Genomic DNA, 17,891 nt, shown 5'->3' on the forward strand with positions numbered 1-17,891 from the left:
CCTTAACTCATTAGTTTTCACAAACATCTACTGAGTTCCTACTATACTTAGCAAACAAAGTTGACCGAGATATAATGCCTCACAGACTTGCATTTCCTCTTCAGAGAGGTTGATTTCCTATAAAGATGTCTAGAAGAAATTCATGCATAAAATCAGAAATGGGACCAAGTGACTTCTAAGGCGGTGATCTCAAAATCATAGGTCAGAATCACTTGGGGAGCTTGCCCATAGATTTTTATTGAGTCATAAACCTCAGGCAGACAGTTGTGGTACACAACTTTCAGCTACCACTTCTCTAAGGCTGATTTATATACCAGCAACATTAGCCTCACCTGGGAAATGCAGGATTTCAGGCCTCACTCCAGTCCTATTGAATTTGAATCTGCATATTCACAAGATTCCCAAATGATTAGTAAGCACATGAAAGAGGTGGGTTTTTTTCTGGTTTGGTTTGGTTTTTGGTTTGTTTGTTTGTTTTGGCCACATCCATGGCATGTAGACATTCCCAAGCCAAGGATCAAACCCGTGCTACAGTAGCGACCCAAGCAACTACTTTGATTACACTGGATCTTTAGCCTGCTGCACCACAAGGGAACTCTATAAGCACATTTAAGTTTGAAAAGCATTGCTTCAGTGGGAGGATCAAACTTTAGGGAACATCAGAATCACTTGGAGGGCTTGGTAAAATGTAGATTGCTGGGTCCTACCCCAGAATGTCTGATTCAGTAGGTATAGGGTGAAGCATGAGAATTTACATTCTTAATAAGTTTCTAAATGCTTCTGCTGCTTCTGGTCTGATATCCACATTTTGATAACTACTGCTATAAGGTAAATCTAATTTTTAAAATCACCTCTATCCCAGTGTTTAACTTTGTATAGAGGATAGAAGGCAGGAAAAAACAGCTCAGTTCTTTGCTGCTGCTGCTTCTTTTTCCCTTTTTACTCACACATGTCCTGTATTTTTGCACAGAGTTTGAAAGATATCAACAACATGATAAGGCAAGGTGAGCAGAGAACCAAGAAGCGAGCAATAGCCATCGATGGTGATGCAGAATCACCTGCCAAACGCATCTGTCAAGAAAATGATGATGTTTTACTTAAAAGACTACAGGATGTTGTCAGTGAAAGAGCAAATCATTAGAATTTTTTCCATTTCTATGATAAAAGCACTTTCAAGTTGTTTTGCGGAAAGCTGGGGGTCTGTCTTTCAAAATGTTCAGTCAGCCCTGTAGGAAGTAAATATCACTGAGTTACAAGAAAAATTACACCAAAATTAAGCAGTTTTTAAAAATTTATCCAAAATATAGTTGACAGAGATGTATACTGAGTTGAATTATAAAGGAATTTTTAAGTGCCTTTTAAACGTATTAATAGTTGTAGAATTTTTAAAATATTTGTTCCTTGGGTTTTTCAGACGAAGTAAGGAGAAACCCCATAATTTTGTTAGCTCACTTTTTGAAATAATTCAAATGTCTTCTCCTTCTAGACTTTGTAATATGAAAGTGAATCATCTGTTTTTGCTTTAAGTGTGCTTTGAGATGGTTGTATTCCTATCTAGTTTAATGTTGAGCACAGGAGGTACCAGCCTGTCTCTGACCCAGGGCGGTAACTCCACATCCAGGTACCACTACCCTTCTGGGCTGTCCAGATCCTTTTCATGCCCTTTCTTTCCTTGAGCAGAAGCAGATTCAAACCTGAACCAATGCACTATCCCTGCTACTTCTTACTTTCCAACCCTAAACCCTCTTAGCCTGGTGTCACAACCTAATAAAGGAGGTACTTGCTCCTTTTTACTTTTTATTTTTTGGGCGTGCCAAGGCATGCAGAAGTTCCCAGGCCAGGAATTGAACCCATGCCACAACAGCAGCTGGAGCCACAGCAGTGACAATGCAGGATCCTTAACCTGCAGAGTCACCAGGAAACTCCTCTTGCTTCTTTTTAATACTATCATTTTGTTTTCCAAACCATTAACTTAATTATACTTGATTATTTTATGTCATAGAATTCTCAAAATAGGAAGCTGCTTCTCAGGCCAGTAGAGTAAAATACAGAAAAAAGTTGTTAGAATTTAAATTTCCTACCATGATAATATGTGAAATATTATTTTTGAGGTCATTGTAGATTGGTCATTCTCAATGTCTAATCGATTCCCTAAGAATAGTTGAAATCTTTTTTAATTAATTACTATCACCTCATGCCTTATCATTCTGCTATACATCAGAAAACAGCTGTTTATTACTCCTCCCCCCTTGGTTCTCAGTATCACTCATGCCTTGTGAGTTTCCCACTAGGGTTTGATCACTGGAGCCCCTTAAGGATGTTTTCCAGAGCTAGGGGTGCAGCTTTCCAAAGAATCAGCTGTTCAGTGTTCACTTTTTCTAGTGTGTTTCCATATTCTGGAAGGACATGGATAAGCCATTCTTAATTAATTTTGAGGAAATGTTATCAGATTTATGTTTTTTAAGCTGCAAACCTTATTTTTTAAAATGTGAAATATTTAACTTAACCTTTGTCCAACCTGGGCTAATTTGAATTTGCTTAAGATTTGACTATGAATTAGTAATTACGATTGTCAGGAATTTTATTTTTAAATTTTAAGAAGAAAAGTGACTTTGGTCAAATTTTACGTTTCTGAAAATTATATCCGAATTTTTTTGTGTAGTATCTACACATGTTATAAGACAAATAACATCAAATCTGTCTTGAATCCTTGTATATATTTTTGTGTAGCTGTAACTATTGTGCCATTTTAATCGTCATTATTAATGTGCAAAATGTAAATGAGCATTTGTACATTGTCTCTATAAGAAACTCTGGACAAGTTTTTATCAGTTTTCAAGACTGGATATCAATGTACATAAAATGGTTAATAAAATATTAGAGTTTTGAAATTATTGAAAAAACTATACTTGTACTCTTTTCTGTGTGACTAGAATATATATCTCTTTTATCCACTTTATATCTTTCACATATTTTACTGTAACTTAAAAGTTAATGTTCTTAGTACTTTCCAGGAACTTGGAAGAGAGTAGAGTGAGTAACTGCTTGATGAGTGCAGGGGATTTTTAGAGGTGATGAAAATAATTTTGAAATTTGATATAGCTGGTGATTGCATAACATCGTGAATTTATTAAATGACACTGAATGGTACTCTTTAAAATGGTTAATTTTGTGTTAGGTGAATTTCACCTCAGTTGAGAAAAATGCCTTAGATACATATAAAAGATACGTTTCAAGGCCTTAGAATGGACCAAATATAATACTGAATTAAGGAAAAGTCTTCTCTCTTAGGAGTGCTTTCAGATGTATTTCTCTATTTGAGACTCACAGCTTAAAAATTTCCTAATTAAGATTTTTGTGTGGTTAGATTATGTTAAATCATATTAAAAAAAAAAAAGGTAATATTTCTGCTTGTTTTTATTTTGTTCCTCTACAGTCCTTTTACTAAGTCAGGAAACAGTATTGGCTGTTTACTGTATTCCTGGCCCTTTGCTAGATGCTAGGGATGTAAACTGAACCAGGCATTGTTCCTGTCCTCAAGATACAATATCAATATTACATTGTATCTTGATGGGATACAAGCCCATCAGTATAATGGGATAAATGTAGTAATACAACTCTATACAAAGAGGGGTGGCGTTCATGATTCACTCTGCCCTGATGAGTGTGTCAGGGAAATCTAAAATCACTCTAAACTGGGGGCTAAGTGGTAATTTAATCCTTAGGGGAGTAACTGTTTGCCGAGCCAGCAGAAGTATTCAAACAGAGAACACAACCAGTAGAAAGGCTTAGAGGCATGAAAGTACTCTTTAGGAATTGCAGATAGTTTAGTGAAGCTGGAGTTTAGGTTTAGGAATTGCAGATAGTTTTTTTGGGTTTTTTTGTTTTGTTTTGGGGTTTCTTTTTTTAATCACGGCATATTGAGGTTCCCAGCTAGGGGTCGAATCTGAGCTGTACTGCCGGCCTACACCATAGCCACAGCAACACAGAATCTGAGCTGGGTCTGTGACCTACACCACAGCTCACAGCAACACCAGATCCTTAATCCACTGAGCAAGGCCAGGGATCAAACCTGCGTCCTCATGGATGCTAGTCAGATTCGTTTCCACTGAGCCACAACAGGAACCCCCAGGAATTGCAGATAGTTTAGTGAGGCTGGGGTATAGTGTACATACGCAGAGGTGTTAGTATCAAGCAGGGCTAGAAAGTTGGGCTTTAAGCCAAGTTAAGGCTTGGTCATTTCCAATGGTTTCAACATTGGCTTCAGCTGGGGAGTTTTGAAAATCACATCAGTGAATGGGTTTCTGCCCCAGAGATTTCTGATTTAATTGGTTTGGGGAACAACCTAGCATTAGGATTTTTATTTATTTTTTGTCTTTTTGCTATTTCTTTGGGCCGCTCCTGTGGCATATGGAGGTTCCCAGGCTAGGGGTCTAATCGGAGCTGTAGCCACCAGCCTACGCCAGAGCCACGTCTGCAACCTATACCACAGCTCACGGCAGCGCTGGATCGTTAACCCACTGAGCAAGGGCAGGGACCGAACCCGCAACCTCATGGTTCCTAGTCGGATTCGTTAACCACTGCGCCACGACGGGAACTCCAGCATTAGGATTTTTAAAGACTCCCTAGGTGAATACCTAAGGTTGAGAACTACTGCTATAGGCCATAGGGAGCCACTAAAGAGGTTTTAATTAAGTGGTTAATGATAAAATCTGATGTTTATTCAGCAATTCCCTAACTTGCCCAAAGATAAGAATTACCTGAGACACACAATAACAATACAGATTCCTAGGCTCAACATAAATAAAATGAAATCTCCAGGGAAAGAACTTAAGAATTTTGTTAACCTCTGTTCCAAATGATATTTACCCTTCAAACAAGTTAGAAACTTTCTGACAGTGCTTCTCAAAGTTTAAGAGCATAGGAATCACCCAGGATTGTGAATCTTCTTAAAAATGGAGAGTCTGAGGTTGGGCCTGAGATTTTTGCTTTTCTTTTCTTTTTTTTTTTTAATGTGGCTTTTATTTATTTTTTATTTATTTATTTTTTTTGTCGTTCTTGTTGTTGCTATTTCTTGGGCCGCTCCCGCGGCATATGGAGGTTCCCTGGCTAGGGGTCGAATCGGAGCTGTAGCCACCAGCCTACGCCAGAGCCACAGCAACGCGGGATCCTAGCCACATCTGCAACCACAGCTCATGGCAATGCCGGATCGTTAACCCACTGAGCAAGGGCAGGGATCGAACCTGCAACCTCATGGTTCCTAGTCAGATTCGTTAACCACTGCGCCACGACGGGAACTCCGATGACCAGAGACATTCTTGTGTTTTTGGTTGTCACAACTGGGTATGGGGGAGCGGGTGCTGCTTGTATCTAGTGGGTAGAAGCCATAGAGGCTGCTGAACATCCTGCAATGTACAGAACAACCTTCTATAACAAGGAATTACCCAGCCCAAGATGCCAGTAATGCCAATCCCCAAACTAAGTAAACACCTGGCCAAGAAGAGCCACACACCTTAATATACTGGTAATGGGGATAGAGAAGGAGCCGCCGAGGGTCACCTCACTCAGCAGGTGTGGGGTTCCAGTCAGGGATGGCTTCATAACAAAGATGACTTTCCAGAAGGGATTAATGGTAATAGATTCTAGGTAGGATAACTAAAACAAAAAACTAAATGGTTTTTTGGCATCAGTGACAATCCTTAATATGTTAAGAAACTATTCCTGGATCCTGTGTGTAGGCACATTTCCCAGTGGTGAGAATCACCTTGGAGGGCTTATTAGCTATGCAGATTTAATACTGTAGTACACGAACAGATTTGTTAAGCATCCCAGGCTATTCTTATCTAGGAAGTTCTAAAAGTACCTGTCAGAGTCCAACAGAAGAGTATAATGGCCAAGAGTATAAAGATCTAGGTTCATACATTCACCCTGGCTGACACTGTCTCACCAAACCAAGTTGGACTTAACAACTTTCCTTCAGTCAGGCCATCATCACTTCAGAAATAATTGATTAATTATGGAAAATAATATACATTGTAGAAAAATTAGAATATATATAACCAAAAGATAAAAACTGTATTCCCACCAACTGGAGAACTTTTTCAAATTAAAAAAATTTTTTTATTATAGTTATTTTCCACATAAAGGAAATTGTGTAAGTCTCAAGTTTTATACTATGATAAATTTTTACCAGCTTTATTGAGGTATAATTTACATAGAATAAAAATTTAAGTGTATAGTTTGATGAATTTTAGTAATTGTATATAATTGTATAACTACCACCACATACCTCATTTTACTGTGCTCTGCTTTATTGTGCTTCATAGATATTGTGGGTTTTTTTACAAATTGAAAGCTTGTGACAAGCTTGAGTCAAGCAAGCCTATCTGTGCCATTTTTCCAACAGTATTTGCTCACTTCATGCCTCTGTGTTAAAATTTAATTTTTCAATGTTGCAAACTTTTTTATTATGATGTTTATGGTGATCCGTGGTCTTTGATGTTACAGTTGTAATTGTTTTGGGGCACCATGAAGTACACGCATGTAAGACAGTGAACGTAATTGTTAAAGATTGTGTTTTTTCTCACTGCTCCACTGACCTGCACATTCCCCAGTCTCTCCCTCTCCTCAGGCCTCCCTATTCCCTGAGGTACAATGTTGAAATTAGGCCAATGAATATAAGGCTACAGTAGACTCCAAGTGTTTAAGTGGAAGGAAAAGTCAATTGATGTGGTAAGTTTGATTGTTTTCTTTAAGAAATTGCCACAGCCTCCTCACCCTTCAGCAACCGCCACCCTGATCAGTCAGCAACCATCAATATCGAGATAAGACCCTCCACCAGCAAAAAGATTATAACTTGCTGAAGGCTCAGATGATGGCTAACATTTTTTGGTAACAAAGCATTTTTTAATTAAGGTATGTACATTGTTGTTTTAAATATAATGCTATTGCACACTTAATAGACTAGCATATAGTGTAAACATAAATTTCATATGCACTGGGAAGCCAAAAAAATTCATGTGACTTACTTTTGCAATATTTGCTTTATTACAGTGATCTAAAACTGAACCTGCACTGTCTCTGAGGTATGCCTGTATAGAACATTTCCATCCCTTTAAAGTTTTTTTTTTTTCTCTAATATTCTCTGCCCTCCCTGCCACATACCCAGGCAACTGTTGGTCTGCTTTTTGTCACCATAGTTTTTCCTTTTCTTGAATTTCATATAATTCTGTGTATGCACAGTATGTAATCTTTTGTATTTGAGTTCTGTCCCTTAGTATAATGTTTCTGAAATTCATTCATGTTGTATGTATAAATATTTCTTTTTATCGCTGAGCAGTTTTCCATACTTTGGTTATACTACAGTTTGTTTTATCTAATCACTAGTCGATGGGCATTCATGTTGTTTCCATTTCGAAGCCCTATTAATGATGAACATGTGCATACAAGTCTTTGAACATATTTCTATTTCTCTTTTATTCCCACATTAGTTGGATTGCTGGGCCAAATGGTAAGTACAAGTTTAATTTCATAAGATATTGCCATGTCTCAGAGTTCCCGTTGTGGCTTAGTGGAAATGACTCTGACTAGTACCCATGAGGATACAGTTTCGATCCCAGGCCTTGCTCAGTGGGTTAAGGATCCACTGTTGCCATGAGCTGTGGTGTATGTCAAAGATGTGGCTTGCACCTGGCATTGCTGTGGCTCTGGCATAGGCCAGCAGCTACAGCTCCCATTCAGCCCCTGGCCTGGGAACCTCCATGTGCCATGGGTGTGGCACTAAAAAGACAAAAAAAAAAAAAAAGATATTGCCATGTCTTAAAGTGGACCATTTTACCTTCCCACCAGCAGTGTGTAAGAGTTCCATTTACTTCACATTGCAGCCACCTTTTTTAAAATTTTTTTATTTTTTGGTCTTTTTGCTTTTTCACTTTTTTTTTAAATTGAACTATAGTTAACTTACAATATTGTGTGTTTCGGGTATACAGCAAAGTTATTTGGTCGTGTGTGTGTGTGTGTGTGTGTATTGTTTTTCAGATTCTTTTCCATTATGGGTTATTATAAGATGTTGTATATAGTTACCTGTGCTATACAGTGAATCCTTATTGTTTATTGTATATATAGTGATATGTATCTGTTAATCCCACACTCCTAATTTATCCCTCATCCCCCTTTCCCCTTTGGTAACCATAAATGTTTTCTGTCTGTGAGTCTGTTTCATTTTGTAAATAAGTTCATTTGTATCAAATTTTCAGATTCCACATATAAGTGACACCATATAATATTTGTCTTCCTAACTTCACTTAGTATGATAATCTCTGGGTCCATCCATGTGCTGCAAATGGCAATATTTTATTATTTTTTGTGCCTGAGTAATATTCCATTGTATACCACACTTTAGCTATTCATCTCTTGATAGACACTTAGGTTGCTTTCATGTCTTGACTATTTTAAGTAGCGCTGCCATGAACATTGAGGTGTTTGTATTTTATCAAATTAGAATTTTTATGTTTTCCAGATATATATGTCCACGAATGGGATTGATGGATCAGATGGTAACTCAATTTTTAGTTTTTTAGAACAACTTACATACTGTTTTCCATAGTGGCTACACTGCAGCCACCTGTTGATGTGAGTGATCCTGGATTTTTTTTTAATGTGTATATTATGTATTTTAAAAGTAAAAATGGATCATATATATTACTTAATATAGCAGAGTCTTCTTTGAAATGTCTAAATTTTATCTCACTGACAATTTTAATGCTTGTGTTCCAATGAATTATTTATGTTGTCATTAAACAAAGATTAATGTAGTCACTGAAGCCAACACAGGAGGTGCCCAAGACAAGATGAAGCTCATTATCCTGGACCACTGTTCCCAGCCCAGTGATTGAGTGGCCAAATACATCAGGAACCACATCACCCAGTTTAGCTCAGGGCCAGACAAGTTCTTCACCCTGGGGTTCCCCTCTGGGAGCACCTCACTTGGATGCTACAGGAAGTCACTTGGGTACTCTTAAGTACCTGTCCTTCATATATGTAAAGACTTTCAATATGGATGAGTATGTTGGCCTTCCTCAAGAGCTGCCACTCCTTCATGTGGAACACTTCTTCAAGCACACTGACACCCACCCAGAAAACACTCACATTCTGGGTGGGAACGCAGCTGACCTGCAGGCTGAGTGTGACGCCCTTGAGGGAAAACCAAGGCTGCGGGTAGGACTGAGCTGTTTGTGGAGGCATTAGCCCTGATGGGTCCATTGTTTTCAAGAGCTGACCTACAGTCCATTGTCCAGGACCTATGTGAAGATGCTGGCTGTGGACATTGTCCTGGCCACAACGCTAGGTTCTTCAGTGGAGATCTTGCCTAGGTGCCCAACATGGCCCTGATGGTGGGCATGGATGCCAGAGAGGATCCTCATCACAGGTGCTCTGTTCAAGGCTATTAAGGAGGGAATGAACATTGGTGGACCATGTCTGCCTTCCAGCAGCATCCCCACAAGGTGTTTGTGTGCAACAAGGACGCCACCCTGGAGATGAAAATAAAGACCATCAGGTATTTCAGAGGTTTCATCCTGGTCCATAACAGGTTGGTGGGCGGTTGTATAGTATCAAAGAGAAAGAAATGGAGGAAAGCCAGTCTTCTAAGAAACCATACAGTGATCAGCCTGTGCTAATCCTAGTGTCAAATATTTCATTGAGAAAGGTGGGTCTTTCTGAAAATTGTCTTTAGAAGGATGGAATTATATATATATATTTTTTAACTTTTCTTTGGCCATGCCTGCAGCATGAGGAAGTTCCCAGGCCAGGGATCAAATGCACACCACAGCAGAGACTTGAGCCACTGCAATGACACCACCAGATACTTAACCTGTTGAGCCACACAGGAGCTCCATATTAGTTCTTTGTTGTGCCTCTAACTCTGTCCACATGTACAATGCAATCCCATCAGGAATTTCTATCAATATGTGCACTGGTTCTCAACTAAGAGGGAGTTAGGGGCTTAGGTATATTGAACAAAACCTCTTTGGAGAGTCTTGAGAGCCCCTGTTGAGCAGGCCTGCCCTTTATTTGAGAATCACTGTTCCAGATTAAGGAACAAACTCAATGTCTAAAATCAGTATAAGGGAGCAGTGCCACTGTCAGAAACAAGTGCCATGGGAAGAAAACTGCGCCTTCCTTTTTTTTCCTAGTTGTTTTTTCCTGCTCTCTCAGTTGGCCTTTCTGTGAACTCAGAGAACTCCTTAGGGGAGGATTTGGGTGGGTGGGGTTAAAGAGAGAGATTTATTGAGAAACTCAGGTCCTCAAGGGGCCCAGCCATGTCAAACTCCCATCCTGCAGGGACCCTCCAGCACCAAGAAGAAGACGGAAACCCTTTCCCCAGGAGAGCCCTGTGTTTTGCTCCAAAGTCTCACTGTGACATCTCTCTTATACGTTCTTACTCATAAATAGGAGATTCACGAGGGCAACAGACACTGCCAAGATTCAATGTTGTGGTCAGCCAACATGATGGGGCCAGGGCAAGCAGCTCAATTGGAAGTTTAGAGACAACACTAAAGTGACATGTTTCCTGAGTTGAATGCCAAGAAATATACCAAGTGCTTCTAAAGTGGCCTGATATCTTTTGCCCCTTTATTCTTCACACCTTGTTCCCAAGATGAACCTTGCTCTACCTTCCTTTTACTCTTATGTCTTAATGGTTTGAATGCTGCCTCCTCCTTCCCCTATTTTTGTGCCTGTTTGAACCTGCTGCTGCTTCTATTTCTGGGAACAATATTTCAGAGCCTAGCACAGGCCATTCTTTAACCATCGTGTTTGGTACCAACATTTCCTCTTTGGCTTTTTGTACATGGTTGTGTGCTGTCATTCTGTTTTAAGCTAATGGATCAGTGAACTTGTTTACAATCTGATTTTTTTTTTATTAAATCTGGTATTTTCAAGAAAAAAATACAGGAAAGATTAAAAGGGCTTTGGATTTTTTTTCTGAGTTTGTTTCAGATATTTGCATTTGGAATAAAAATTCTGTTTAGTGGTTCTAATGTTTGCACAGTTAAGAATCAGGCATTATTCAATCTATAACATTATGATGCAGTGTTAAAATACTAACCAGATATTCATTACACGATGGAGTACCACACAGGCCCCCTTGCTTCATTCAGGGCTGTGCTCAAGTGTCAGGTCACAGCACTTCCCAGCCTTTCCTGTACTCTTAGCATGTCTTATTTTTCTTCCCAGAATTTATAACCTACTCATGTATTATCTAAATCCACCACTAGTATTAAGCTTCATGTAAGTGAGCTTTTTTTTTTTTTTTTTTTGCTATAGTTTTTCCAGAGTGTAGAATGATGCATTGAGAAAAGTATGGGCTTGATGTTTGTTGAATTAGTGAGTCAAGGAAAGAGGCTTAGGGACGCTTTTTATAATATCTCACATGGTATTAAGCATTTTCTTTGTGCCAGACTCAATTCTTATAAAACCCTATAACAATGCTGTTTTATGAAGGAGGGAATTAAAAGCTCAGATATTTTAAGTAACCTGCCCAAGGTTACAAGATTCAAACCCAAGTACTTTGGTTCTATAGCCCAATTTTTTTTTGATTCAACGAAGTTGAGGGTTTTTTGGTGTGGCTATATATATATACTTATAATGTTAAGTTTTATGTTATATAATATGTATAACTATATATATAGTTATATATATGAGATAAAACTTACCATTCAGTCATTTTTAAGTGACCAATCTCCAGAACTTTTTCATCTTGCAAAACTGAAACTCTGTACCCATTAAACAACTCCCTTTCCCCCCTCCCTCCCTGCCCCGGCAACCACCATTCTACTTTCTGTTTCTATTATTTTAACTACTTTAGATACCTCATCTAAATGGAATCATACAGTATTTTTTCTTTTGTGACTGGCTTATTTCACTTAGCATAATATCCTCAAGGTTTGTGCATGTTGCAGCACATGTCAGAATTTCCTTCTTTTTAAGGATGAATAATATTCCATTGTATGTTTAGGCCACATTTTGTTTATCGTCACCCTTGGCTGAACTGCAGCCCAATTTTAGTCTATAAACTATACTGTGTCTTTTGATATTAATCTTGAGGTGACAGATTTATATCCTCCATATTCTGGAAAGTCCCAGGTTATCTTCCTTAAGCCTCTCTCTTCCTTTGCCTCGGGAAACATTCTCACGGCTTGTTTCTATTTTGGAGCAGAACTTCTCATCCCCACCACTCACAGAGGAAACTCAGCTTGTTAAAAGATTTCCATCGAAAAAGTTGATGACAAGTATTTGAGAGAGTGGTTGTTAATGTGGTTCAATAAAAATCTTCTCCCTTCACTCAATCCTTCTCTTCCAGATCCTCACGCCCGGTTGCCTCCTGGGAGTCCTAGATTCCTTCTCTTTATTACATCTTCTCTAACCTGCCCACCTTGGAAGCCTTAGCACCAGCTTCCACCAACATCCTGAAGATACAGTGTCACCTTGAATTGAGGGTGTTTTTTCCAAGGAACACTGCTCTCCTCCTCAGAATCTAGTGCCAGCTTATTCCCGGATACTCAGAGCACACTCGATAGGGGGACGTTCCCTTCCTGGCAGCCACCTCACATGTAGTATAGTATGCTTCTCCTTAGTAGGGATAACTGAGGTTTTCTCAGTCTTGTAAAAAAGGTGAATAAGGGCATCTTATACGCTACTATGTGTATTGGTGTACTTTCGCTCACAGTATTGGGAAATACATTTATTATGCAAATGCAATTCCAAATCCAGTCCTACTGGGTTAGTGGCTTTAAACCCCACCTTTCTAGAAAGATGTTAATCACAATGATTAATTGATTTTCCTTGTTAATCACAGTGAGTAACAATCCCAAACACTGGAATGCCTTCATATCCTTTCCTTGAGATAAATTTTTAGGTAAGAAGGATTATTATGTAACAAGATATTTAACTTTGAGGAAATAATTTTTTTTTTTGCCTTTTTGCTTTTTTTCCTTTTCTAGGGCCACTTCCTGCGGCATATGGAGGTTCCCAGGCTAGGGGTCTAATCAAAGCTATAGCCGCCGGCCTACACCACAGCCACAGCAATGCGGGATCCGAGCTGCATCTGTGACCCACACCACAGCTCACAGCAATGCCGGATCCTTAACCCACTGAGCAAGGCCAGGGATCGAACCTGCAGCCCCATGGTTCCTAGTCGGATTTGTTAACCACTGCACCACGACGGGAACTCCAAGGAAAGAATTTTTTTTTTTTGTCTTTTGTTGTTGTTGTTGCTGTTGTTGCTATTTCTTGGGCCGCTCCCGCGGCATATGGAGGTTCCCAGGCTAGGGGTCGAATCGGAGCTGTAGCCACCGGCCTACGCCAGAGCCACAGCAACGCGGGATCCGAGCCGCGTCTGCAAACTACACCACAGTTCACGGCAACGCCGGATCGTTAACCCACTGAGCAAGGGCAGGGACCGAACCCGCAACCTCATGGTTCCTAGTCAGATTCGTTAACCACTGCGCCACGACGGGAACTCCTTTCTTTTTTTTTTTTTTTTTTTTTAGGAAAGAATATTTTTAAAAAGATCAGGAGCTCCCATGGTGGCTCAGTGGTAACAAACCCGACTAGTATCCCTGAGGATGCCTATTAGATCCCTGGCTTCACTCCGTGGGTTAAGGATCCAGTGTTTCCATGAGCTGTGGTGTGGATTGCAGATGAGGCTGGGATCTGGTGTGGCTGTGGCGTAGGCTGGCAACTGCAGCTCCTATTCCACCCCTAGCCTGGGAACTTTCATATGCCGCAGGTATGGCCCTAAAAAGCAAAAAAAAAAAGATCAAATGCTTTCTTAACACTTGAATTAATATCTGTTTTGGTAATGATAACACACTTAGAGTGGAGAAATGGGCAAGTATGTATGAGAATTTATTTTGCATGATATCCAATAGAACAGGAGTTCTTGGTTGTAACTACCTCCATAGTTGTCAGAAGCCTGGGGCCCAAAGATTGGGAACCACTAAATCAAAATGTCCAACCTGAGAACCTGAACTCAGGAGCAGATAGCACATAGTACAAACATGTTTGCCATTTATATTAGTCTGCTAGGCTGCCTTAACATTATACCATGGCCTGGATGGCTTAAACAGCAGAAATTTATTTTCTCACAGTTCTTGAGGCTGAAAGTCCAAGATCAAGGTGACAGCACAGTTAGTATTACTGAACCAGGCCCATTTGCCCCACATGCAGCAAGTCAGACACAGAGACACCAAGGTTTATAGTCAAGAAAGTTTATGGAGTTCCCGTCATGGCTCAGCGGTTAACAAACCAGACTAGTATCCGTGAGGACGCAGGTTCGATCCCTGGCCTTGCTAAGTGGGTTATGGATCCAGTGTTGCCATAAGCTGTGGTGTATGTTGCAGACACAGCTCGGATTGCTCATAGCTGTGGCTGTGGTGTAGGCTGACGGCTATAGCTCCAATTTGACCCCTAGCCTGGGAACCTCCATATGCTGGTGGTTCAGCTCTAAAAAGACCGAAAAAAACGGAAGAAAGAAAATGAGAGAGAGAGAAAGGCAGGAAGGCAGGCAGGCAGGAAGGAAGTTTATTCCCAAGGCAGACAAGTGAGGAGATGGAAGAATAAGTCTTGGGTCCACCTTCCCAAAGGCAAAAGAATTGGGGTATTTATGAGATAAGCAGAGTGCTCTTAAAACAAAGCAAGGTACTTCAGGACCCTCTTGCATACAAAAATCCTTTCATGTCCCCCATTTCTCTCTTGTAGGAAAAAGCCGTCAGCTTCCTAGACTTTCCCTAAGTTCCAAAGGGCAGATTCAAGCACTTTCTAATAAGAGAAATGAAGGAATGCAGAAACAAAGGAAAAGCAGTTAAGAAAAGTAATGACAACATTGTAGCAATAAAGCAGAATCCTACCTAGTTCCTCTTTAAGGTGTGTGTGTGTGTGTGTGTGTGTGTGTATAAAACAATCTGATATATACCTTGAGTTGTTCTGCTAGAACTAAGGCCCCCCTGCCACCCAAGTATAGGATGGTGACAATGCAGAGCATAAGATTCCTGGAGCACCACTTACACCTCACCACCGACCAAACAGAAGGAAGTTGTGCATCCTTCAGCCTTCACCCCAAAAATTGTCTTTAAAAACTCTTCCCTGAAGTTTCTGTGTGGCTCAGCAGGTTAAGGATCAGACATCGGCACTGCAGGGGCTTGGATCGCTGCTGTGGCGTAGGTTCAGTCCCTGGCCCAGGAATTTCTGCATGCCACAGATGCAGCCAAAAATAAATAAATAAGAATAAAAACTCTTCCCTGAAAACTATGCAAGAGTTTCAGTCTTCTGAGCATGAGCTCCCCATACTCCCTGTTTTGCACCTGCAGTGAAATCTGTACACTTCTTCACCTGGCAACCAGATGTCAGTAAATTGGTCTGGTTGTGCAGCAGGTGAGTGGACCCAAGTTCAGGTAGCTAACAGTCTTAGGTGTGGGGAAATATGATTGGAGGAGGGGAAAAAGAGAGAGTGTTCTGCGCTGGTGCTTCTTGGTTATATGCTTCTGCATATTCAAAATAGAGGTGCTTGGCATGATCTGAAGGTGGAGTTTTCTAGCCCTCTGACATTGTAAAGCCATTCACTTGACAGCTGTGCAAGCCCAGTTTTAGGGTTGGTTATCCCAACCAACCCCCAGCTGTCTTATACTGGTCAGGAGCTGACTCCAAATTCCTGTAAAACAAGTGAGTTTCATGAAACTGGGAAGAGAGAAAAAGAAAGAAAACTAAAGCGTACTTGAGACAGTTTTAGCAAGCTGTTCCCCTATTTTTTGTTCTATAAACGTTGAGTCATTTCTGTTAGTCATCAGCTTCTGTCAACTTAATGGGGCAATTATTTCATTAGTTTGTAGTAAGACTTCTCTTCCTGGCTTCCAGACAGCTTCCTTCGTGCTATTTCCTCACCATGGGCTTTCCTCTGTGTGCACAGAGAAGAGAGATCTCTGGTATCTCCTTTCTTATAAAGACACCAAGTCTTATCTTTTGGATTAGGGCCCCACCCATGTGACCTCCCTTAATCTTAGTTTCCTCCTTAAAGACCCATCTCCAAATACAGTCATGGGGGGCCTAGGACTTCAACTTACGATTTTGAGGAGATACAGTTCAATCCATAACACCATGTGTCCACTCAGTGAGTGGCAGAGACTTTCTCAGACAAAATGTTCTTTGTGAACTTGGTCAACAGGCAGTGGTATTCACTAGGGACTATAGGGCATGAGTGTTGAGGACTCGGCAGACTAGAATAGTTAAAAGCATCACTACAAGGAAAAAAATCAGCCATATAACACTGAATATCTGAAACAGTCCTGTTGGATACTGAAAATGTGTATCAGGGATGTTTTCGGCTATAAATGAGAGGAAAAAATGCAAAAATTCAAAACACAAAAGAAAATTCAATTGAAATTGGCTTCAGAACTAAGGAAGTTTATTGGCTCATGTAGTCGGAAGTTGCCAACAATCAGTATCATGGCTGCAAAGAACTAAGACCTTTAATTTGGGGTATTAAGAAACGCAATTCAAGAAGACACAGTTTAGGGAAAGACCAGGCGTGCTCTAGGAAAGAAAATAAGTCAGAGGCTTATAAAGACAAAAGCCACAAGGCTGTCAAAGTTGTTTGGCAAGAATTGTGATTGAGGGGTTCCTGTTGTGGCTCAGTGGTAACAGAGCCGATTAGTTTCCATGAGGGTGGGTGTTCAATCCCTGGCCTCGTTCAGTGGGTTAAGGATCTGGCTTTGCCATGAGCTGTGGTGTAGGTCACAGACACAGCTTGGATCCCATGTTGCTGTGGCTCTGGTGTAGGCCAGCAGCTGCAGCTCTGATTCAACCTCTAGCCTGGGAATTTATATGTGCTGCAGATGTGGCCCTAGAAAAAAGAATTGTCATTGATTCTGATGAAAGTAAGGAAACATTTGTACTTAAGGAATAGGCTGTTGCTGGTTTTTTTGTTTTTCTGGCCACATCTATATCACATGGAAATGCTTGGGCCAGTAATTGAACCCACAGTGTAGCTGTAGCCGGTGCCACAGCTGTGGCAATGATGGATCCTTAACCTGCTCTGCCACAAAGGGACTTCCTGTCACTGGTTATTTTAAGGTAAGGTCCATAAGCATCTTGACTTTGTGGCAAATGTTCTAGATGCCTGTATTAAGAATATAAGTGGTCAAAAGTTCAGACTCCATCTGGGCCAAGACATGCATAAGTTCTCTTTCCTCAGTGGCCTCCCATCTCCATTTTAGAGATCTCTCTAAGTAAGACCTACTCCATTTTTATTTTTCTTTCCCATTTCCCTGTTTTGCTCAAACTCATTCTTTGGGAGGCATCAGTGATCAACCATTTGGTTATTTGGCATCAACACTGACTTCCTCTGTGCTGGAAAGAGTCATCCCAGAGTCATGTCTCACAGAGGAGGGAAGGAGATGGTAGTGTGAAAGTTACGTATGCTTTTAGAGAGTTTATGGCCGCCTTTGAGCAACAAGGAACCACCTAGGATGTGAGTCTTTAGCAGCATTCAAAATAAGAGAAGTTCATGGATCTTCATTAGAGGGAGTCTTATAAGAGTGGTCAGCCATCTCCAGATGTTTAGCTATTATTTTTCTTTTTAGTCTTCTCCAAGACTGGATGTGAGGTCATTCATAGCAGTTGTTTACTTTTTCATACGATTTATTAAATGAATAACATAGGTAATTCATCTGATCCTAAGTCTTGGTTTTGGATTTTTATTGTTGTTGTTGTTAGGGCTGCACCTGTGGCATGTGGATGTTCCCAGGCTAGGGGTTGAATCAGGGATGCAGCCGCTGGCTTACACCACAGCCACAGCAACACCGGATCCTTAACCCACTGAGTGAGACCAGGGGTGG

The 17,891-nt window shown here is 40.4% G+C and overlaps 1 protein-coding gene and 1 pseudogene across 6 annotated transcripts in view; both read left to right on the forward strand.

The window, feature by feature from the left end:
• Window positions 1-3,304, forward strand: part of RBL1 (RB transcriptional corepressor like 1) — a 76,904-nt gene extending 73,600 nt beyond the window's left edge. For 2 of the 6 annotated variants that reach the window (XM_047771134.1, XM_047771136.1), the window contains exon 22: window positions 971-3,303. In XM_047771134.1, the coding sequence (XP_047627090.1) occupies window positions 971-1,141 (171 nt within the window). In that variant the 3' untranslated portion in view covers window positions 1,142-3,303. Of the gene's footprint in view, window positions 1-970 lie in introns of all 6 variants that reach the window. The other 4 variants (XM_047771135.1, XM_047771137.1, XM_047771138.1 and 1 more) reach the window with 3 other exon arrangements.
• Window positions 3,305-8,548: 5,244 nt separating this feature from the next.
• Window positions 8,549-10,921, forward strand: LOC125122611 (glucosamine-6-phosphate isomerase 1-like; annotated as a pseudogene).
• Window positions 10,922-17,891: the final 6,970 nt, after the last annotated feature.

The sequence above is a fragment of the Phacochoerus africanus genome, chromosome 3 (assembly GCF_016906955.1).
Source record: "Phacochoerus africanus isolate WHEZ1 chromosome 3, ROS_Pafr_v1, whole genome shotgun sequence".
Classification (NCBI taxonomy): domain Eukaryota; kingdom Metazoa; phylum Chordata; class Mammalia; order Artiodactyla; family Suidae; genus Phacochoerus; species Phacochoerus africanus.